Genomic DNA, 23,471 nt, shown 5'->3' on the forward strand with positions numbered 1-23,471 from the left:
ACAAAAATACTGTACATCATCCCTGCAGGATTAACGACTTCCACATTATACATTTTAATGCATAACTATTCCACCTAGAACATACCACAATGGTCTGTCTGGTTTTGTCTGTGCTTGCCTTCTTGTCTTGGTTGCAGTTGATAGCTGATGGTTGGTTGCACTTTCAGCCAAGAGAACACAAACAATTTTGGGTCAAACTGCTCTACTGGAGGGCCATTGCTGTCTAGAAACTGGACAGAAGAAAGGCTTTTGGCCATCAGGCATTTTGTCCTTTTGTTAGCAGTATCACTCATGGCTGAAAAGCCACGTTCACATTCAGCTGAGGTGGCCAGGTAGGTTTTGCTAGCAGTAATCAGCCTCTTGATTGTCTTCCCAGGACAATGCCCTTCAAGTTTCCACAACCTATACTCCCCAACAGCAGCTGGTGGGTACTCCCAGATAGCAAGGTTATGAATTTCCTTTTCACCATACAGGGCAAGGGAATTACAGTCTTTGGGCCAACAGGAAGGTGCAAGTGGTGTCAGAAGTTCAGTAAGCTCTGAGTCAGGGAGATGTACAGAGAGATTATCAATGACAGCCTGAAGGAACTGCCCCTTGTTGATATTCTCCTTGGTGGCTACTAGTGTGATGTCTTTGAACATGCATGGTGTTATCCTCACTTCTACTTTTGTTAGTGACTTTCCTGATAGTGTTTTCATGGCCTCCAGGACCTCCATAGTCAAAAGAGTACACCGACTGGCATCAGTGAGAGATGTGTTTTGATTGTGCAGTTTTGATGAATGCTCTTCAATGAAGGGAAGTCTTTTCTCAACTTTGCAATCAATCCAGTCTCTCTTCCTGTCATGACTAATGCTCCATATGTGGCAATGCTGATCAGGTGTGATTTTAAATATTCATTGTCCAAACCTGCTGTCAAAAGGGTCTTATTAAGAGCTTGATACAATGCCTCTGCTGTTGTTCCCTTATCTAGCTCTACAAGATCAAGGAAAATGTTTTCAATGTCCTCTCTGACTGTCACACACATCTGCTGTCAAGTAAATTATTAAATAGCTTTTGCCAAATTTACTACTTTCATCAACTGTCAAACTCAGAAAAGAATAATTGGACTTCTATACAGATATCATTGACTTTCATTTTTGTGGCACTGTGTTCAATCATGGCGATACAAGTATGATCTGATTGGTGTGAAGGGTCCATTTTTCCTCTATCTCTTGTAGCATAATCAGTCTGCTCATTTGACTGAAAGCTAATCTCTCTTTTATTGTACAGTAGGCTGTTCTTAGACTGTTTGCTGTTTCTCTGTCAAGAGCATTGTTAACCTTCTCTGTTAGTGTGGGGAGGATCTCTTTTTCTTTCTGGGCTTCAATTTCTAGAGCACTCTGATTAGCCTGACTGTATTTGTATATTTGTTTCCTCATGGCACATACATTCATTGCTTGGACCATCCCTAAAGCCCGCTCCTCTGCCACTTGAACACCTTTTTTGTTTGATCACATTTGTTTTACATTTCTACATCCAATACATCCAATTCTGTTTTCATTGATGTACAGCCATGGGGAGTATTGTATCCTCCATACTTCTAACTGATTTCTCCAGGTATCAACTTCCTTGGAGAAGCTGCTGACTTGCTCTATGCTTTTGCTGGTGCTGACCTGCTCTTTGCTTTCGTTTGGGGCTGATCTGTGCTGAGCTCCTGTTGGTACAGACCCATACAAAGCTGTTATCACTGCATTTGCCTTCTTCTGAGATCTTGTCACTGCTGACCTGTGCTGAGCTCCAGCCACTACCCTCCGCTAAACTGGAATGGACTGTGCTTGCCTTAGTGGAGGTCCTCTTTACCTGCACTCAACATTTTGGTTTCAATATTTTTTAAATAAACATACATAATAAAATTAAATATAAACTACCGTTCAAAAGATTTAAAAAATGTTTTTAAAAGAAGTCTCTTCTGCTTACCAAAGCTGCATTTATTTGATCCAAAATACAGTAAAAACAGTAATATTGTGAAATATTATTACAATTTAAAATAGCTGTTTTCTATGTGAATATATAGTAAAATGAAATTTATTCTTGTGATCAAAGCTGAATTTTCAGCATCATTACGCCAGTCTTCAGTGTCATGTGATCCTTCAGAAATCATTCTAATATGCTGATTTGCTGCTCAAGAAACATTTCTGATTATTATCAATGTTGAAATCAGTTGTGTAAATTTTTTTTTTCAGGATTCTCTGACGAATAGAAAGTTACAAATGACAGCATTTATCTTAAATAGAATCTTTTGTAACATTATACATGTCTTTACTGTCACTTCTGATCAATTTAATGCATCCTTGCTGAATAAAATTTCTTTAATTTCTTTCCCCCCAAAATAAATAAATACTTACTAACCCCAAATGTTTGAACGGTAATGTATAATGTTACAAAAGAGCTCTATTTCAGATAATTGTTGTTCTTTTGAACTTTCTATTCAACAAAGAATCTTGAAAAACAATTGTACGCAACTGGTTTCAACACTGATGATGAATTCCAATTTACGCAAGTAATAAAAAAGGCCTGACATGTAGTGGATAGATATAGTAGAAAGATATAAATAGAGAGAAAATTACCCCTTAAAAAAGTCAGTAAGAAGCTTCGAAAAAGTAGGTTTTCAAAACAATTAAAAATGGCAAGAAAATTTTCATGATGGAAAATGACGTCATAGGGTGCAATCGAATCGTCTTGAGCCAAGGAATCAGCATATACTCCAAATTTGCTGTATTAACGCAACGGACTGTCCATATCTGTGTGTAAAATTTCATAACTTTCCTGCAAGCGGTTCTATGGACTGCCATAGACTTCCAGAGTGGGAGCAGATGAAGAATAATAATAAGAGGAAGAAAACTAACATTATGGGGTCTTTGCCCCTAATAAATATAGCTGCAAACAGCAATTATTGGAGTTCAAACCATTTAGGGCCCTTAAAGATGTTAAAAGATATTACTTAATATTGTGCAATCCTATAAGCACCTAAATCAGAGAAAAACCAAGATAATTTTAAGAAATATTGGCCTTCAATAAGCTTGTCTAATAGCTGCTGAACATTGCTCAACCAATGGCTGCCAACTGGTCACAATCGGTATTTTTTTTTAGAATTGTCCTCAGATTTAACCCATACTTAAGTATCCAACGTTTGGTGAAAATATCTCATTCTGTTCAAGAGTTATAGCCATTTAAATAAAAGTGGCCATGCCCTGTTTTCATGTTTTTTCAGTATTAAAGCGCCACCATGTGGCAAAACTGCGCCAACTTTTCTGGCCGATCTTAGGTTAAATTTTCAGCTCTCTAGGCCTTACAGTTTGGTCTGCACAATCAGTTTTAGGGCAGAATAATAAATAAATAAATAAATAAATAAACAAACAAACCTGCAAGCAGCAATTATCGGGGTTCAAGCCGTTTAGGACCCTTAAATATATTAAAAGATATTTCTTAATAATGTGCAATCCTATAAGCACCTAAATCAATAAAACCAAGATAATATTAAGAAATATCGGCCTTCATTAAGCTTGTCTAATAGCTGCTGAACATTGCTCAACCAATGGCAGCCATGTTTTTCAAGAATCACAATTGTCCTCATATATGCTGATTTGACCTTGGACAAAGACAATTCTTGCAAGATTTATTTATCTGCTGATTGGCCTTGGACAAAGACAATTCTGCAGGATTTTAGAATTACTGCAGGACTGCTGCACACCTGCAGAAATAAAATAAAGTTCCCACGTACTTAATCTATCCTGCAGGACAACTTCTTATTTCCTGTAAATAAATAAATTTTGCCTAGATTTGATATCGTTCTTGCTGAGATTTCTCTTATTGTAAAATATTTTAAACTCATTGATAATAATAAGAATAACAAGTTTCTGAAGAATCATGATCATATTTTTCTTCCTGATTGAGGTGCTATTGTTGTTTTTTCTCTTCCTTTTCCTTTTATGTTATTGTATTTCAATGCAGTGTTGTTTTCTTTTCTTGCAGTAAAAAAGGTATCGAATGCACTAATTCAACTGTCATCAGCCATCGTGTGTCTGAGGCGGTATAGTTCTGCTTTTATTAAATAATTTCTTTAATCATTATGGTGTACCAAATTACTGTTTCGTTATGTATTTGTGACCGCATAATTAGCTTGCTTACTATCAAACACTGCTAATTTTATTATTTACACACAGCGGTTAGCATAACGTTAGCTCGCTTACAAGCAAACACAGTTAATATTATTATTTATAAAAGAATTTCTTACCTGTTTTAATTTTTTTTTTTAGGTGTGAATTGTATTGCTTGGAAACTTTAAAGATTACATCAGTTATGTGACATAATTTCAATAAATAAAATATTTAATTTATGAAAATACTTTGCTTTTGTTGTGAAGTTATTTCCCCTGTATGTATCCTGCAGGACACAAACACTCGCCATGTCCTGCAGAATTTCATATTTATCCTGCACAATATTCCTGTAGGAAGTTTGTGTTTTAAATAGACCTGCAGGACATAATTCCTGAAGGATATAATTCTTGCATATACATTTATCCTTCATATAATTCCTGTAGGTATTTCTACAGAAAAATTAGTTGAAAATCATTAAAAAAATGTAGTTGAAATATTCCTGCAGTATTCATGTTGGGTTGTTTGTAAGAGTAAAATGTAGTTAATTACTTATCTCGTAATATTTCTGTATAATAATCTGTATAATTGACTATTATTAATCTCTTAATAATGCAAGATTAATTTGAAAATAAACGAAATACATACAATACAGTTTAATGTAGCTAGCACAGAGGACGTGAACTGCTCCGAGGGTGTCATCGAGTAATTACGGTAATTCCGACATGGCGTGAACGCAGCCAGTGGAAAAAAAAAAAAATTATATATATATATATATATATATATATATATATATATATATATATATATATATATATATATATATATATATGTGTGTGTGTGTGTGTGTGTGTGTGTGTGTGTGTGTGTGATAAATATTAATGTGAAAATTTTTACGTGAAAAAAATTATGAAATATTTATGTGGGGGAAAAAATGTGCTGTTAACATTAAAAGCTGAAATAAAACAAACAGACAAAAACACTACAATCGTCTCAGACTGATGACGTAATTTGAACGTGACACGTCCTTGTTGTATAAGACATAACTGAACTGAAGCGCAAATTAATGAGAAACCAAAAGAGAAAAATACCATGAAACAAATACCTCGAAAAGTAAAGTGTGCCATATAAGTGTATTATATTTGTGATATTTTCGTTTTTGTTATTATTCAATCTCACTACATAACCCGCTAAAGCAGTGAACCCGTGTCCACTCTGCCTGGTGCAAATGGGTCTCCTCCCATTTGTTGTCAAAGGAGGATTTGTTAGCATGCTAGCTAACGGCATTCAACTATGCCAATGCGCGGCTGAAGATCACAGGGAAGAGAATGATACAGCAAACCACCTGAAACCATGAAATGGATATGCCAAATTGACAACCATTTGAAGAGGACTAAAACCAGAACAAGGATTTTATTGTAGAAGATGCTTTAGTCGCGTTGTCTTTATTAAACCATCAAGCAGAATAATACGCGCTCCAGTCCAACAACGTTCGCCCGAGTATGATGGAGGTGATGTCGTATGACAACAGTTTGTATTGAATTATCTAGCCAGCTCCTATCGTTGTATGATAACGGATGTCAGTCTCAACCCAGAATTTGGGACATGGAAATACGTGTTTAGATAACATGCGTTGAACTGTGCCTAATACGCACATGCACTTCTGCATGTATTTCAGACAGGTCCGATCAGGAAACCTAGCAGTCGTTGGTCCACGAAAGTATTTTAGCATTGCAGCTAGCTTGTAGGCACTGACCTGCTTAGTTAGCGTTAGAGTATTAACGTTAAGCTTTGAACACATAAAAAAAGTTCGTTTTCATTGCAGCGGATCTTTGTCATGCGTCTCACACTAGTTTTAATCTGTGAATATTAGTGTACTGTTTGTTAACTAGCATTCCGCTAACTACGCCAGTCCTTAAACCGGAGCTCGTGCGCTAGCCGACACTTTATACCAAAGCACGGGTTACTTTAGCTCTTCTCTACTTAGTGAATACACGGTTTTATGAAATGCATCAGTCTGAATCAACCGGGGATTCTCCCGGGACCAATAAGGTGGCACACGCATCTGTTTTTACCAGTCGTAGGGGCAGTAACACGGGAAGTGGTGGTACGTCTGCCACTTTGAACGCAGTCAGCATGAACTGTAATGCCATCCCGACTGATGACCACCAGTTATCACGATTAATTCACCATACACCCCCAGCTGGATCATCCTCACCAAGCCCTCATCATTCTGCCAACAGCCTGAATGTACAGGTGCAGTCTCAATCTCACCAAAGCGCTGGGGCCCAAGTGAAAAAGAAGAGTGGCTTTCAGATTACAAGTGTCTTGCCGGCGCAGGTCAGTGCTAGCACTAACAACAGTATAACAGATGATCAAGAGAGCTATGACGATATGGATGAGTCACATACTGAGGATCTGTCCTCTTCTGACATTCTTGACGTGTCTGTGTCACGGGCCACTGACACAGGTATTCCTGAGAGAAGTTCTTCTGAAGAAACGCTAAATAGTCTACATGGAGGAGAGACTCCTGGAGTTATATCACCTAATGAGCCAGTGAATACTCACTTGCACTCTGTACAACCAGGATATATAGTGAATGGGACTGTTCATCACCATAACCACTATCCTCCTGGACACCATAAGGACCTGGGGATGGCCTCAATGGCTATGCCACAACAGCCATTTCAAGGGGTACCTGTGTGCTTTGCATCACTAAATAGCAGTGCTCCATCTACAGGCACCACTGTGCAATCTTTTACTGCTGTCCAGAATATAACCCAAATATCCACTTCAGTCCAAGCTGCTGTTGTTGATGTAAGTGCCACTGGAAAAGTGAACCAGACCTTATTTTCAGCATCAGGCTCTACAAGTGGTGCCAGTGAAACAGGGATGCCAGGGGGTGTGATTGGGTCAAATGCTACTGGAGAAGGACTCCTTGGTGAAACAGTGCCTGAAGGAAACAGTACAATGGGAATTATAGTAACAGCTGTGCAGCCTCCTCCAGCATCCAGCACCCCTCAAATTCAGGCTTCCACATCCATTGCATCCCGTTTCAGAGTAGTGAAGTTGGACTCCAGCTCGGAGCCCTTCAGAAAGGGACGGTGGATGTGCACAGAGTATTATGAGAAAGAAGCTCCTGCTGCAGCTCCGTTTACAGATGCAGCACCTACCTATCAAGCTGTGGAGTGCTTCATCCATTCCGAGAGTGAAAGCACAAGTGGAGGTTCATCTTGTAGCACGATGAGTGGTGCAGGAGATCAAGGAATACAGCCTACCCAGCCGATATTTGTACAACCTGCTGTCCCTGTTCTACAACCAAGTCTTTCCCAAAACTCTCCCCAACTTCACACACATTCTCAAGATACTGGAATGCACACTCTTGCTTCACCAGCTGTAGCCTCCCCTAACAACCCACAAGTTGTTTCAGTCCCAAATCTATTAGGAACTGAAGGTCAGCCTCCCCCTCCCAGGGCTGAACAGCAGAGCCCCTACATCGCAGAGGGTCACGCTGGCCAGTTAAAGAGTGGCTACCCTATTAATCAACAGCCTTCTGTGCTCATGAACCCGGGTTTGCAGTCAGTAGATTATGCCCAAATCTCACATTGCATCCAATCCCCAGCACAGTCTCATCAGATGCTGCCAGTTCAGAGCAGTATAACACCTAGGGCTACCCCAGGACCTAGCCTTCCATTTGGGACTCCCACAATGACTGTCTCACACTCTGTATCTTCAAGGCCCCAAGTTCCAATTCCACAGTTCGCACAAGGTAGCACAGTAAATCAGGTCCAGCAACATCAAACACAAATGCCCTCAGAGCAGCAACAGCAGGCCACTGCTAATCAGCCACCCCAACCAACGTCTTTGACTACAGGCCAGACTGCACCTAGTTTACCTTCATCTTCTCTTCAGAGCAATATTCAACTAGGCATTCCTACTTCCCTCGTGCATGGAGGTACTGTTGGAGGTCACTCTGGTGGGCTAGGTCTGACCTTGCACCACAAGGGAGGCCAGTCCTCCCAGCTTCCCCTAGCAAGAGGCCCTTATAGTGGTGTAACACCTCTGACAGCCTCCCAGCTCGAAGATGCTGGGCGTCTACTTTTCCAGCACCAGTCCCTATTTTCTCTGCCCCGGCTGGCAACAGGTGGTGTGTCGGGGCTTGCTGGACATTGTGGCTTTGAAGCAAGTGCCAGTTTTGTACAGGAGGGTAGTGCCAGTGGAGATGCTGGTTCTTTAGCTACATCTGCAGGCACAGATGAAGACAGGTAAGAGTTATTGAGACATCAAATATAAATTCATTCAACTGAAACAAACATTTTTATGTAACTATTGCTCATACAGAGACGAACACCTGCTCTAACTTGTGGTTTACATAAACACTAAAAATATTAGGAATGTCAGATATTGGATTGTTTTGCCAAAAACAATAGTCTGTCATTGTTTGGTCTGTATAGCACAATGATCTTTACGGAAACATTCTCTGTTTGCGTGTGCACTTCAGGTAGTTGCTTTTGAGTGAAATGCTCAATGTCCACTTACTTTGAGCTTGAGCTAGTTTCCTGCTTCTAAATATTACACAAATGGTCCTGTAGTGGGAAAGAATTCATTTATATCATGTAACTCTCTTTAAATGTACAGTGAGTATCTGCTACTCAGATGGCTTGTGATGACCGAATAGAACATAATCTCTCTCCTTTTATTCAGAGCACTAGTGATGTTTCTATTCCCATGTCAGGGACCATCCTAGGACTTGATTCATTGCCATGCATGTTTTTTTTAACACCATCACAGTCAGTGTGGAGGTATTGTGTGTTTGTTTTTGTTTTTCTGTACCTGAATCAGACTTTATATCGACACAGCCAGACCAGTGAGAGTTCTGTGCTGCAAGTGGTCAACCCCTATATACGAGCTATTGACCTAAAAAGCTATTCAGGCTTTTCTCTTCAGCCAGCTTTGGCCTCTGTCAAATTCTGGTGCTGTATCTTCACAGTTCTATGTACAAGCAGCAGGGCAGTAGACCTGTCATGATAACTAAATTTTTTGGACAATATTTTGTCCCAGAAATAACTGCGATAAACAGTATTATTCTCGTTTTAAGACCATTTTGTGCCACCAATATAATGATGATGTAATAGCATAGTTTTCATTCTCTGACAAATATTTTTAAATTGCCAATATTTTGTAGTGTCTTATTTATTAATTTTGGTCAATTTTACTCTGACTAAAATAACATTACAATGAGGACTCTTGTTATACAGCATTGTGAATTCTTTAAGCTTTAGGTATTTATTGTTTGTGTTTTAGTGCGTTGTCACTAGGGCTGCAACTAACAATTATTTTCATAATCGATTAGTTTGCCGATTATTATTATTTATTTATTTTCCGATTAATCTGATGGGGCAAACTTTCAGGTTAGTAAAAAACGAATGTGTTCCATTTGACATGATATTACCTTTCTAAAATTCATACACTAGACCAGTGGTTCTCAACCTTTTGTGAGCTTTGGACCCCTAGCATATTTTGAAAATCCTCAAGGACCCTATATATTTAACAGTCGTTTCTATATATGTTGCTTTATTTTATTAATATGTAACGTTAATAATATTAACATTTAAAATTGAATCAAAACATTTCAAGATTTTATTTTTTACATTTTATTGTTGGTGTGACATTTATTTTGACTTTCTGAATTATACTTTGTTTATTTTTTCCGTTAATGCAACACTTGAACCTGTCTACCACTCATAGGTTTTTGCAAATTTTAATTTCATTTGTAAATAAATTTAAAATAAATCCATCAATGAACTATATTTGCGAATAACCAAATTGATTAATTTTAAAACATCCAATTTGAATTTTTTTTATACATTTAACAAAAATATATATACATAATATTATTTAAACATTTCTAAAACTTTCCTACGGACCCCCTGCAATTACACCACTGACCACTAGGGGTCCGCGCACCCCTGTTGAAAAACACTGCACTAGCTGGGTAGTGCATAGTGAAAATGTGTCATTTGGGACACAAGTTTAGTATTTACTCTCCGGAGCGTGTTTTCCGAACAGAAGTTTATTTCATGTAACTGCCCACTCATTTGATAACATCAACCTCAGTTGCACCTTCAATTAAGACGCTTAGTGTCTGCTAAAGGCACTTGACCTGCCATTTTTTTGTCCTTTAATTTTTTCCCCCCACTGACTTCAGTCATGGCAGTTATTGAATGTGGTTTAGGCTATAGAATCAATTAAATACTGTTCTACAGTCAAGCCAAAAATTGTCATCACTGTTGTAATTCAGCAGCCTATTTTGCCTGTTGTAACTGGTTTTAGCTGTACTATACTGAGGTGGCTGCTGTGTTTGGTTCTGTTGTACTTCTGGGCTATTTGTAAGAACCCCAATCCTGTCATGTCATGAATGTGGTGTTGTAGGTTTTTAGTTTTGAATCAGTTCATGCCTGCCATGTTTGGCTCTGGTCTAGCTCAGGACTTTATTGCTTGTTAACATGCTCATTTGGTAAGCATGCATAGTCTTTGTGTTGATGATGTGTAGTATTCCCAGGAGTATTTATCTCTAGATATCTGTCTGTCATACCAAAGCATAAGGTCAGAACAGGGCAGACATCCCACAAGTACTGGAAGCAGGGCAGCATATTACTATTGGGAACTTGGCAAATGCCTAGTCTGGCACTTAAGTAAGGATAGTCACACATTTTAAAACGATTGTCACCTATTAGAAACCTGATCAAAGTTGGTCATTTTGCCTAATTTTTTAGTGCACTCCGTAAATACAGCTGAGGTTGCCCTTTTTCAATCTTGTCCGTCACAAGCTCTTTGAAGCCTACTGGTGCAAATTCTGTTTAAGGATAAGAGGATTTTTTATCCTGATGCAGCAAAATGCAGCATTATTATGCCTCATAGTGGTTTAAATGTGCTGTCTACAGATTGTGTGCAAAATGTTCCCCATGTCCTTGTATTTGTGTGTATGTTGAATGCGATTCTGAAACTGGCCTATGGAGAATTTACAATGATGTACAGTCCCCTCCGAAATTACTGGAACTAGGAGTGTTCCGATCAGGATTTTTGGGACCGATCCCTGATTTGAAACCATATGTAGCGATGGTATACAGGCGCTCAGATTCAATGTCACAGAATCTTTTCTGGACTGCTTCCAACAACGTGGCTTTTGACGTTTTTACACCATGGCCAGTCTCTGCTGTTCTCTCAAGAAGATGAGTTATAGCTCTGATGGATGGTATAACATCTGCAGCAGATGCAGTTGATGAGCTGATCTGTTGCATGAGATCTTCAAATGGGGTGAGTAGCGAAATCATATTTTCCACCAATTTCCACTGGCTGCCGGTGAACATGGAGGATAAGTCATAGTCAACTCCATGAGCACACAGGGCACGTTTCTGTTCCAGCAGACTCTGTAGTATGTATAAAGTACTGTTCCACGTGGTAGGTACATCTTGCTGTAGCCTCTTGATAGGCTGGCCCAGTTGTTTCTGAATACTTTGAAGTTGGGAGTAGGCAAGCTGGGAGTGTTGGAAATGACCGACGATGTATCTTCCAGCGGTTATTAAATCAGCAATGCTGCATTGTGATGTATCTCCCTCAGCCACGGCAAGTTAGCGTGTATGCGCCATGCGTGGAAGGATGGGTAGATCGGCATTCCTCATAGCCTTTTCCATGTTCTTTGCATTATCCCTTAGAATAACGTGCACTTTTTCCTTCAGGATTCCCCATGCTCGAAACATGTTTCCAGCAAGAGACTCTGACAAGTGACCCTGAAAACTCCTGAGAATGAAGAATAGCTTTTTTGTTTTGTTTTGATTACTAAACAGTTTTGATTACTAAACAGTTTTGATTACTAAACTGATCAGTTAGGCTGAACATGGACATGGGACATACACTCGCACTCCAAATGTCACTTGTGAAATTGATTGTTATTATGTTGTCCTTCATAATTCTGTTGACATGTGTAAACACTGTGCGGTATAACTGCTGCAGGCATACATCAGTGAAATATTTACACCCAGGCAGAGTGTAATGTGAATCCAAGTAGGACATGAGTCGCCGGAACCCTTCATCTTCCACAATAGACAACGGCTGGTGATCAAGGCATGTGAATTCCATTCCATTCCATTCCATTTCTTTATGCTTCTTGCTGTCCTTGATGTAGGGTTGCTGTCTTTGAAACGTTTCTGTTACCAACAGCTGAGTGAGTGGCACCTGAACTGTCCTGCTCTCTCAGCGCTAGCTAACATTGAAAACTATTCATATTCCTTTATGTGACTAACCTTCAAATGCCTGGTGAGGTTGGTGGTGTTAAAATGTTTTCGGTGCTTTCTGCCTCGTGGGATTTCCTTGGTACACACGTTGCAAATTGCTAATTTATTGTCTTTTTCACACAACTGGCTAAAATGGCTTCACCAGTCTACCTTCTACAGTTGAAGCCATTTTAACAGCACGTAAAAAAAAAATTCTTGCGAGTTTTGTGTCATCTGATCTGTTCTTCTGGATCTGCCTTTATAGAGATCGCCGATCAAACTATTTAAAACAATTATCGGCTGATAACAATCAATCGGCGCACCCTTAATTGGAACGGTAAAGCCAATTCATTGGGGCTTGAGATCAAAATATGAATATAAGAAGCGAGTTTAGAAGTTCAGCTTTTATTTCCTGGTATATATGTAGATGTATAAATTGACACAGGACATGGTACATTTTGTATCAGACCACCCAATTTGTAGGTGAGCAAAAATATTGGAACATGTGACTGACAGGTGTTTCTTGTTACCCAGGTGTGTGTCCAGTTAGATTGATTATTTAAACAATAAATAGCTCTGAACATCTGCTCTTGGTTTTAGCCTTCAGTTTCTCCTCTGAAGACTGCAATTGTTGTCAAAAAGGATAAGCCAGCGTGAAGATCAGAGAGCTGTCCATGGCAGAAAAGCAAGCCATTTTGAATCTGAGAAAAGACGGGAAAATCAGTCAGAGGCATTGCACAAACATTGGGCGTGGCCAATACAACAATTTGGAATGGCCTGAAAAAGAAAGAAACCACTGGTGTACTGAGAAACGGACACCAAATGGGTTGGCCAAAGAAAACAACAAAAGCTGATAGAAATATTGTGAGAACTGTGAAGAAAATTTAAAAAAAAAAAGTCAGTGACATTACCAACAACTTCCACAGGGCACGGGTGAAGGTTTCACAATCCACCGTTTGAAGAAGACTTGAGAGCAGAAATATAGAGGCCATACCACAAGATGCAAACCACTCAACAACACAGGGCTCTACTGTAACAATTTATTTTATTTATTTTTTTTACAAAAATTAGGAGCAAGGTTGAAGTTTAGTTTATTTTAAAGAGATGGTAACGTTAATGTGCCACAATATAACGCACAAGTAGGCATGGAACAATTTGAGCTGGTCAATTATGACAGAATTTAGGAACATAGTGTGAGCCATGACACATTAATTTACCTTCTGATAAACTAGATTTAATATTTTTAATTAATTTTACAGACTGTATGCAAAAAACAACCGGTAACCTGTTCCACCTTGTAAACAAATACAATAAACATCAATGTTCAGTGTTTGAAGTCTGCTCCTCTTAAATATATTTAAAGCTACACTATTAGACATTTTCCACTGTCATGGTTCTGGGCTGGAGTCAGTTCTCGACCCACTCTGTGTATATTGTGTATATATCTGAATAATCTCATATAGGATGTGATTGGGTGAGTTCATTTACCCGTCAGATGCAAAGCGCTTTAGTTTAATACTGGGGGAACCAATCTAAAAGGAACAACTGATAAACAAACAAACAAAATTAATTAAATGTAAAGACAGAAAATGTGCTTAGTTATAAATAAATCATTTTATATTTTAAAAAAATAAACATTATAATAAATTCATAAAATATAAATAAAATGAGAAATGAAATAATGTTTAATTACTATAGGCTGCATTTAATATCAATTTGAATATCATAGTAGGCTATTTCTTTAGGCTATTAGCCTTCTTTTTCCTAATATGTATCGTTTTTATATTAGTCTACTTTTAATTAGGAATCTTTATTAAGATATTTAAAAATAAATAAATAATTGTGTTTATCACTTAACCAACAGTATTTCTCATTGCTATTATTTTAACTCAATTAACAGTGACCATGAGCAGAGAGCTTACATTTAACTGTTTATGACCTCCTGATTAAAGTTTAAACAAAAAAAAGATTGGTATCTGGATTGGTATCGGCTGTAAAAATCCTGATCGGAGCACCAGTAATGAACACAAACAGAAATATGGATCACCTACTTTTGGCTGTGTGAAAAATCTTTGGAATGTCTGAGCCCGTATAACTCATTAAATATGAGTGTAGAATATGCCTCTTAACAGGCACAAAGGTTTAGTGAGGTTTAGTCATCATGCACTAATGTGAAGTGAGAAGGCCTGGTGAACAGGTCCCATTTCGATTCACGTCAAAGAAGTTAAGTTGGGGTAAGGTCAGGGCTCAGACCATTCATTTGCTTCCGCATCATCCCTGGCCAATGATGTCTTTATGAACTTCTCTTTGTGCACCGAGGCATTGTCATCATGAAACAGGTTTGGGTCTCTTAAGGGAAATCTTAATGCTACAGCATACAGAGACATTCTAGACAATTGTGTGCTTCCAACTTTGTGGCAATAGTTTGGGGAAGGCCCACATATGGGTGTGAAAGTGAGGTGTCCACATACTTTTTGGCATACCTATAGTGTATTCTGTGGGAAACTTAAATAATTGCACTCTGCATCCCTGATTGGGATATTTGCGGTGTCATGGTCGCACCATCCCTTATGTGTCCCCCTCCCTCTAGACTCTCCATGAATCACACTACAACAAAGCTCTGCTTCTCCATGCAATGGACATGGACTGCATTGAAACCCCTTTGGCTATGTAATTGGCTACTGTTGTTTCTACCTCTGCAGCCACTTCTCTCATGTTTGTAGTGATGTCGTACACAGCTGCTATCAAATGCACAGAATTACATGGCTGCTATCGAGAACTGGCTAACTTTTTGGCTAAGTAGTACTGTACATTGCATTTTCTTGCAGCCACAGTCTCTTTCAATAATAATAATAATAATAAACTTTATTTTATAAAGCACCTTTAAAAGCAGCTTCTCAAAGCGCTGTACACAAAATAAGCAGTACACAGAAAAATAAAACATATAAAAGTTAATAAGAATAACAACGTTAATAATAATAATAAAAGTAAACATCAACAGTCAAATGCAAGTTTAAAAAAAGTGTGTCTTAAGTTGAGCTTTAAAAGTGCCAAAGGTCTGAGCTTCCCTGAGTTCAGGAGGAAGAGAGATCCAAAGGGAAGGAGCAGAGAGAGAAAAAGCCCTGTCACCTGTAGATTTTAAGCATGTTTGTGGAATAGTTAACAAATTACACTGTGAGAAGCGCAGTCTGAGATTTGGGGTGTACGCGATTAATAACGCAGATATGTAATGAGGAGTCAAGCTATGTAATTCCTTACGTGTCAACATCATGATCTTAAAATCGACACGGAACCTGACCGGGAGCCAGTGCAAGGACTCCAAAACAGGAGTAATATGTTCACATTTCCTGGTCCCAGTGAGGATCCTGGCGTCAGTGTTTTGTACATATTGCAGTTTGTTGCTTGTGGATTTAGAAACTCCGGCTAAAAGGGCGTTACAGTAATCCAACCGAGTGACAACAAATGAGTTTATCAGCTTTTCAGCTACAGAGAAGTTTAGCATAGGGCACAGTCTAGCTATATTTCTGAGGTGAAAAAAGGGTGCTTTAACAGTGCTCTGAACAAAAGAATCAAATATAAGGCTGGTATCGAAGGCTGGTTTCAACTCATAACGACAATGTGATAAATGCTGCAATGTAAGAGATTTAAGTCATTCTCAAAAGATTCTCAATAAATCTTTCAATTAGGGGATTTTTTAATTTATTGCACACACATATTATTATTATATATATGTGTGTGTATGCGTGTGTGTGTGTGTGTGTGTGTGTGTATATATATATATATATATATATATATATATATATATATATATATATATATATATAAAATGTGTGTGTGTATATTGTGTTATATTTTTTATATATATATATATATATATATATATATATATATATATATATATATATATATATATATATATATATACACACACACACACACACACACAAAACACAGTCATGTGGAAAAATAGGTACATTCCATGGAAATCGTTGGCTTTTTTTATATTTGGACAAACAAACATTTGATTCTCTTTGAAACAATTTAAATTAACAAAAAACAGATCAGTCACATGGAAAAAGTAAGTACACCCCTACATTTATTATTATTGTTTTTTTAGAGATGGTAACATTTATGTGCCACAATATAATGCACAAGTAGGCATGAAACAACTTGAGCTGGACAATTATGACAGAATTTAGGAACATAGTGTGAGCCATGGCAAATTAATTTACCTTCTGATAAACTAAATTTAATATTTTCAGTTAATTTTACAGACTGTTTGCAAAAAACAACCGGTAACCTGTTCCACCTTGTAAACAAAAACAATAAACATCAATGTTCAGTGTTTGAAGTCTGCTCCTCTTAAATATATTTAAAGCTACACTATTAGACATTTTCCACTGTCATGGTTCTGGGCTGGAGTCAGTTCTCGAACCGCTCTGTGTATAATGTGTATATATCTGAATAATCTCATATAGGATGTGATTGGGTGAGTTCATTTACCCATCAGATGCAAAGTGCTTTAGTTTAATGGTGTTCATTACTGATGCTCCGATCAGGATTTTTACAGCTGATACCGATACAAATACCAATCTTTATTTTGTTTAAACTTTAATCAGGAAGTCTATCATAAACAGTTAAATGTAAGCTCTCTGCTCATGCTCACTGTTAATTGAGTTAAAATAATAGCAATGAGAAATATTGTTGGTTAATTGATAAATAAACAAGCATAAATATTTATTTTTAAATATTTTAAATAATAAAGAGTCCTAATTAAAAGTAGACTAGCACAAAAATTATCCATATTAGGAAAAAGGCTAATAGCTTTCTAAGGAAATAGTGAACTAAGCTTAATGTCAAATTGATATTAAATGCAACCAATAGTAATTAAGCATTATTTCATTTCTCATCTTTTTTTTTTTTTATATTTTATGAAATTATAATATCCATTTTTTTATATTGAATGATTTATTTATAACTATGCACATTTTCTGTCTTTACATTTTATTTGTTTTTTTTTGGTTCCTTTTAGATGTGTTCCTCAGTACAGTGTTGCCATGTCTGCTGATAATATTGCGTTTTTGGGGGGTTAAATCAAAACATGAAAACTGGAGTTGACTTTTCTAGTGATATCTGGCAACCGTGAGCTTAAATTAGTGAATGCGCTGTGTGTGTGAGCCGGGACGAGTTAGTGAAGAGAGTGAAGGAGAGCAGCAGCGTATTGTGTGTGTACAGACTCAATAGTTGCCACTCTTGATTATGATTGGTGAGGAATTTTTTTATAAAGAAGTTTGAATTAAAACCCACCTAGTAGCGTTAACATTATTATTAATTTACTCCGCCCGAGATGAAAAGCAGTGTGAAGGTAACTGTTGCGTGGTGTAGATGCATTTTGGAGTTTGTTTTTATTCCGATTGTATTATACAACTCCAAACAGGTCACTTGCACCGGTGCTTCTAAATATTTTTTCACAGTCGCACAATGAACTTTTCAGTCACAAATACGAGTGAAATGGTCGCACTGTAGAGCCCTGTAGACCCCTATCATATCTAGTGTCTGGTGTTCCCTTTGCTATTGAGGCATGTGGTGTATTCAAATAGAGGCCTTCAGACAAAAATGGTTGTGGATGCCTATGAGTCTGGGAAAGGATTTAAAAAGATCTCTAAATGATTTGAAATACATCATTCCACTGTAAGGAAAATCATCTGCAAGTGGCGCAGATTTCAAACAACTGCCAGTTTGTCCAGGACTGGCTGTCCCAACAGCAGACTGTCTGATGCAAAAAGAAGTCTACAAGGAAAATATTGGTGTCAAAGTACTTGCTTCTACAACCAGATAGAGTATGCAAAAATTTTACTTGCATGGGAGGCATGCCTGGAAAAAAATCTTTGCAAGACTACAGTTTGCCAATGAACATGTAGGCAAAGATGAGCCTATTTGGAATAATGTGCTCTGGACATAGTTGTTTGGCCACAGTAACAGCAGACACGGTTGGCACAGACCAAAGACAGCTTTTCAAGAGAAGCACCTCATACCAACTGTGAAGCATGGTGGTGATGTTATGGTTTGGAGTTGCTTCGCTGCCTCAGGGACAATTATGCAAAATGCCTACAGGATGTTATTTCTACTAAAGGGGGTAATACTAGCTTCTGAAGCCAAGGGTGTACTTACTTTTTCCACAGATCACCACATCTATTGATATTTCTGTTGAGTTAATTATTGAAAAAGCTAATTTACGTTTTGTTTTTGTTCAAGTATATCGATGTTATTAATAGGCACTGTTTCAAAGATGATGAAATATTTGCTTGTCCAAAAATGTCAAAAAAGCAAACAATTTCCATGGGGTGTACTTATTTTTTCCTCATGACTGTGTGTGTGTGTAGGAGAAAGATATCTATCAATAGTAACATTGTTTATTTTCATAGATTTTCTTGATAGAGTGGCACCTGTCAAGGGGTGGGATATATTAGCAGGTTGGGGAGTAATGGAATACATGTAATGGCGTTGTGTAATCAGGATACAAAAAACTGATAACTGTAATTCGTTACAGTTATGTCAAATAAACAACGTAACCAGATTACAGGTGCATTTTGTAAATTAAACAAACCAGCGATGAACAGGCCCTCACACCCGGGTGCACGTTGGGGCTGCTCTGCCAGGGGCAGTCATTCCATTTTTTTAGCACTTGTATGTTGTTGGAAGTGTATCACAATGTAAAATATGTAATTTACTGTTGGCATCAGGTGGTGCTATGACTATAACTGAATATTGGCATGTATATGTCTTCAGGCCAGGATTCAGATCAAATATCTGAAGTTTGGTACAGATTGAGCATTATATGTTTGAGTTATAACAACTTCCTGTTTAATAGAAGAAATAGCACGCTTTAGCACTTAGCTAATTGTTGCTAGAATGGTGTAATATGTTTCTAACATGTTGCTAGCTTATTTACTACTTGCTGGCATATTTTAATATGTTGATAGGAGTGCGTCACAATGTAAAACATGTCACTTCCTGTTGCCAGTAGGTGGAACTATAACTATAACTGAATATTGGTAAGTATATGTCTTCAGGCCAGGATTCGTATCAAACGTGAAGTTTGGAGCAGATTGGACATTATATGTTTGAGTTATAACGAGTTCCTTTTTCATTGGCGAAACATCAAAATCAAAAGACCCCACGCCATGCAGCAAAAACTCAAAAGCTTCAAAATTTAGCATTGTCAAGGCCTTTAGATGAGACTTACTTAATATGATGTTGATCTGATGAAATCTCTAGGAGGAGTTCATTAAAGTACGAGGCCTGGAAATGGCAAAAACGAAGTAAAAATTGAACAGAAAAATCAAAATGGCTGACTTCCTGTTGAGTTTAGGGTATGGATTCAAGAGACTTTTTTGTACGTATTGGCATGTTACACATGTTTACCGAATGTCGTACATGTTGGTAGGGATGTCACGAGAACCCATACTTCGGTACCAAGTCGGTACCAACATTGTTAAAATGTGACGGTACTTGTTTTTCTGCAGTACTGTTGGTACCGATTGCGTGTGTGTGTGTGCGCATGCGTGCGTGCACCTTAGCACTTATTAGTCATTGTCAGACAGTGTTTGATAACTAAAATATCTCTCTCTCTGTCTCTCTCTTTTTGCCAGTATCAGCCAGAGGAGGATATCCTCCAAGAGTTTTTAATTTTATTAAAAAAAAAATTTATATATATATATATATATATTCTTTTTTAAACCACACCGTGGACTTTGGTATCGAGTATCGTGTACCTTTGGTGGTATCGGTACTGACTACTAGATTTTTGGTGACATCCCTACATGTAGGTGAAACGTAGCACGAGGCGCATATCATTGAAATTTTGTAGGTGGTGCTATCAAGCCATTTTGCCACACTCAATTCTGGAACCCCTACCAGATGTAAATTTCACCAGAAACTTCAGTGTCTGCAAAGTTTCATGAGTTTTCGGGTATGTTTAGGCCCTCTGAAATGCGATTCATTTGAGAAAAGAATAATAATAATAATAATAATAAACAGAGCAGATCCAATAGGGCCTCACACCATCTGTGCTCGGGCCCTAATGACTTCTCCAGTTTCAAAATTATTCCACCCCTTCATGGCAAGCATTTTAGTACTTAGTAGAGCACCCTTTTGCTGTTAACCTGCTGCAAACGGGATGCATAGTCAGACACCAGTTGGTCTGGCAGCATTCCTGAGGAATCTTAGCCCATTCCTCATGAGCAATGGCCTCCAGTTCAGTAATATTCTTGCGGTTGCATGCTGCAACCGCCGCCTTCAAATCCCACCAGAGATTTTCTATGGGGTTCAAGTCAGGTGACTGTGATCCTGTAGAATCTTCCAGAGCTTCTTCTGCAACCAAGGCTTGGTGGAATCTGAGGTATGCTTGGGATCATTGTCCTGTTGGAAGGTTCAATGATGCCCAAGCTTCAGCTTCCTCACAGACGGCATGATGTTTTCTCCTAGGATTTCTTGATACTTCAGTGAATCCATCTTGCCTTCCACATGCTGCAGGTTTCCAGTGCCAGATGATGCAAAGCAGCCCCAGAGCATCACCGAGCCTCCACCATGCTTGACTGTGCAGAGAGTGTTCTTTCTTTATTCTTCTTCCTCCAGACATACCGCTGATCCATCGTGCCAAAAAGTTCCAGTTTTTTTCATCACTCCACAGAACAGAATCCCAAAACTCCTGTGGCTTATTTATATGATTTTGAGCTGACTTGTTCTGGTGCTTTTGGGTCAGTAGTGGTGTATGTCTTGGAGTTCTGGCATAGAAACCTTCTGCGTTTAGTAGGTACCTTACTGTGCTCACTGAAACTTCAGTGCCTGTTGCTACCAAGTCTTGCTGCAGGTCTTTTGCAGTCACTTGAGGGTTTTTACCAGTCTGCCTTCTCAGAAATCTGGTTATAGCTGTTGATTGCTTCCTTTTTCTGCCCCATCCAGGTATTTCATATATTTTCTGCCCTTAGCCATTTCAGGTATTTTATGTGTTCCAGCTCAAGCACACCTGGTGCAACCTAAAGAAGCCCTTGATTAGTTGCATCATGTGTGCTTGAGACAACACCTGTTTTGCATATTTGTGCTGTTGTGGGGGATCCTATTCATGGGGTTGAAAAATTTTGAAACTAGAGAATTCATTATAAGTTGCATTTTTAGTTGAATTTAGGGAAAGCACTTGAAGCATTCCTTGCATTCAACTATTTAAATAGCTTTTGTTTGATTTGTTCATTGCAAGCATCTGAAAGTTTGTACATTTTGACAATAAACCTGATTTTCAACGGGGGTTGAATAATTTTGATTGCAACTGTAGTTAGTTCCGCCAGCAAGGTCGGGATTTACATCATATCTGAAAGGTAAGAGAGTTACAAAATAAAAACTTACCACTGTGAAACATTCTGCTCAAGTCAAATTTGCAAAGTTGGTTCCGCTTGATCATCTGCATTTTCTGAATCTGACTTGGGCTTGAAAGCTAAAGCTAAGGGGTGTTACATTTCTGACACACAAGGCTTTTGGCCAGTCACAACGCAACAGGTCAGCTGGCCAATCGGAGCACTCTGGGCTTTTAGGAAGGAGAGAGAAATCAGAGCATTTAAGGCAGCATGGGAATAGAGATACTGCAATAATGTACATTATTTGACAAATAATGTGTTTTTTTTTAATGTTTAAAGCATGTTATCCTATTTTATTACAACCAATAAACAACATAATTAACATTAAACATTTAAAAATCATATGATCCCTGTAAGACCCCCCCCCAACAAAACAAAAAACAGTGTTCTCTTTTGGAAGACCAGAGGAGCTACAGGAGCTGTAGCACAAATTACTGAAAAGGTTAATGCTGGCAATGATGGAAAGGTGTCAGAGCAGTGCATTGCAGGGCTGTTTTTCATCACATGGTACTGGCAGACTTCATATAAGGATGAATGGAGCCCTTTACCAGGAGATTCTTGAGAAGAATCTACTGCCATCCACCAGGATGATGAGATGTGTGTGGACCTTCCAGCAGGACAACGATCCAAAGCATACAGCAAAGGAAACTCTCTCAATTGGTTTCAGAGAAAAAAAATCAAGGTATTAGAATGGCCCAGTCAATCACCTGACTTAAAACCAATTGAACAAGATTTAAAGACAATATGTTTAGAAGAATGGGCCAAAATCACACCTGAATACTGCGGCTGATTAATTTCTTCATACAGGAAGCGTCTTGAAGCTGTCATTACAAAGAAAGGCTTCTCCACTAAGTATTAAATAAATTTCAGTTAGCGTGTTTAATATTTTTTTCCTGTGTCATTCCACTTTATTACACACAACTTCATTTATGGACTTTGAGGTTGTGAATTCTTTATATTAAAATTTCATATACACATATTTTTTATACATATAATGTATATATATATATATATAATGTATATATATGTGTATATATATATATGTGTGTATATATGTATATATATATATATATGTATATATGTGTATATATGTGTGTATATATATGTGTATATATGTATATATATATCGGTCCGAGTCCTGAGCTTCGAACGCCGACACCACCGGGGCTGGTTCCACCCATTTTTTTCAGCAGGTTTACATGGTATAGCTTCTCGTCCGTCCGCTTACCGGGCTGCTGCAGGCGGTAGTTGACCGGGCCCCGGCGCTCGAGGACGGTAAATGGACCTTGCCACCGGGCGAGGAACTTGCAGGCGCTGCTGGGCACTAACAGGAGGACCTGATCCCCCGGCTGGAATTCCCGGGGCTGTGCGGGGCGGTTGTATACCTTCTTCTGCTCCTTCTGCGCCGCATGCATGTGCTCCCGGACGATGGGGCCCACCTTGTCAATCCTTGCTTGCATGTCTTGCACGTACTCGACGACGGAGCGGAAGGGGGATGGTTGCTCCTCCCAGGCTTCGTGGGCCACGTCCAACAATCCCCGTGGGCGCCGCCCGAACAGGAGCTCGAAGGGCGTGAAGCCCGTGGACGCCTGGGGGCATTCCCGAACGGCGAACAGTACGTAGGGGAGGAGGAGGTCCCAGTTCCTTCCCTCCTC

At 38.5% G+C, this 23,471-nt stretch overlaps 1 protein-coding gene and 1 long non-coding RNA gene across 3 annotated transcripts in view; one reads left to right on the forward strand and one right to left on the reverse strand.

Moving 5' to 3' along the window:
- The first annotated feature begins 5,043 nt into the window (after positions 1-5,043).
- Positions 5,044-23,471, forward strand: part of LOC128615386 (TSC22 domain family protein 1-like) — a 60,301-nt gene continuing 41,873 nt past the window's right edge. Inside the window, exons 1-2 of one of the 2 annotated variants that reach the window (XR_008387197.1) lie at positions 5,044-8,398; positions 12,147-12,257. Coding sequence is in view for 1 of the 2 variants with exons in the window: in XM_053637431.1 (XP_053493406.1) it covers positions 6,141-8,398 (2,258 nt within the window). In the remaining variant the exon portion in view is untranslated. The remainder of the gene's footprint in view (positions 8,399-12,146; positions 12,258-23,471) is intronic. The other variant, XM_053637431.1, reaches the window with a different exon arrangement.
- Positions 12,796-21,958, reverse strand: LOC128615387 (uncharacterized). The gene is made up of 3 exons (XR_008387198.1): positions 21,809-21,958; positions 19,653-19,708; positions 12,796-13,107 (listed from the first exon to the last, which is right to left on the reverse strand). It is a non-coding gene; the product is annotated as an uncharacterized LOC128615387 (long non-coding RNA).

This window comes from Ictalurus furcatus, chromosome 12, assembly GCF_023375685.1.
Source record: "Ictalurus furcatus strain D&B chromosome 12, Billie_1.0, whole genome shotgun sequence".
NCBI lineage: Eukaryota > Metazoa > Chordata > Actinopteri > Siluriformes > Ictaluridae > Ictalurus > Ictalurus furcatus.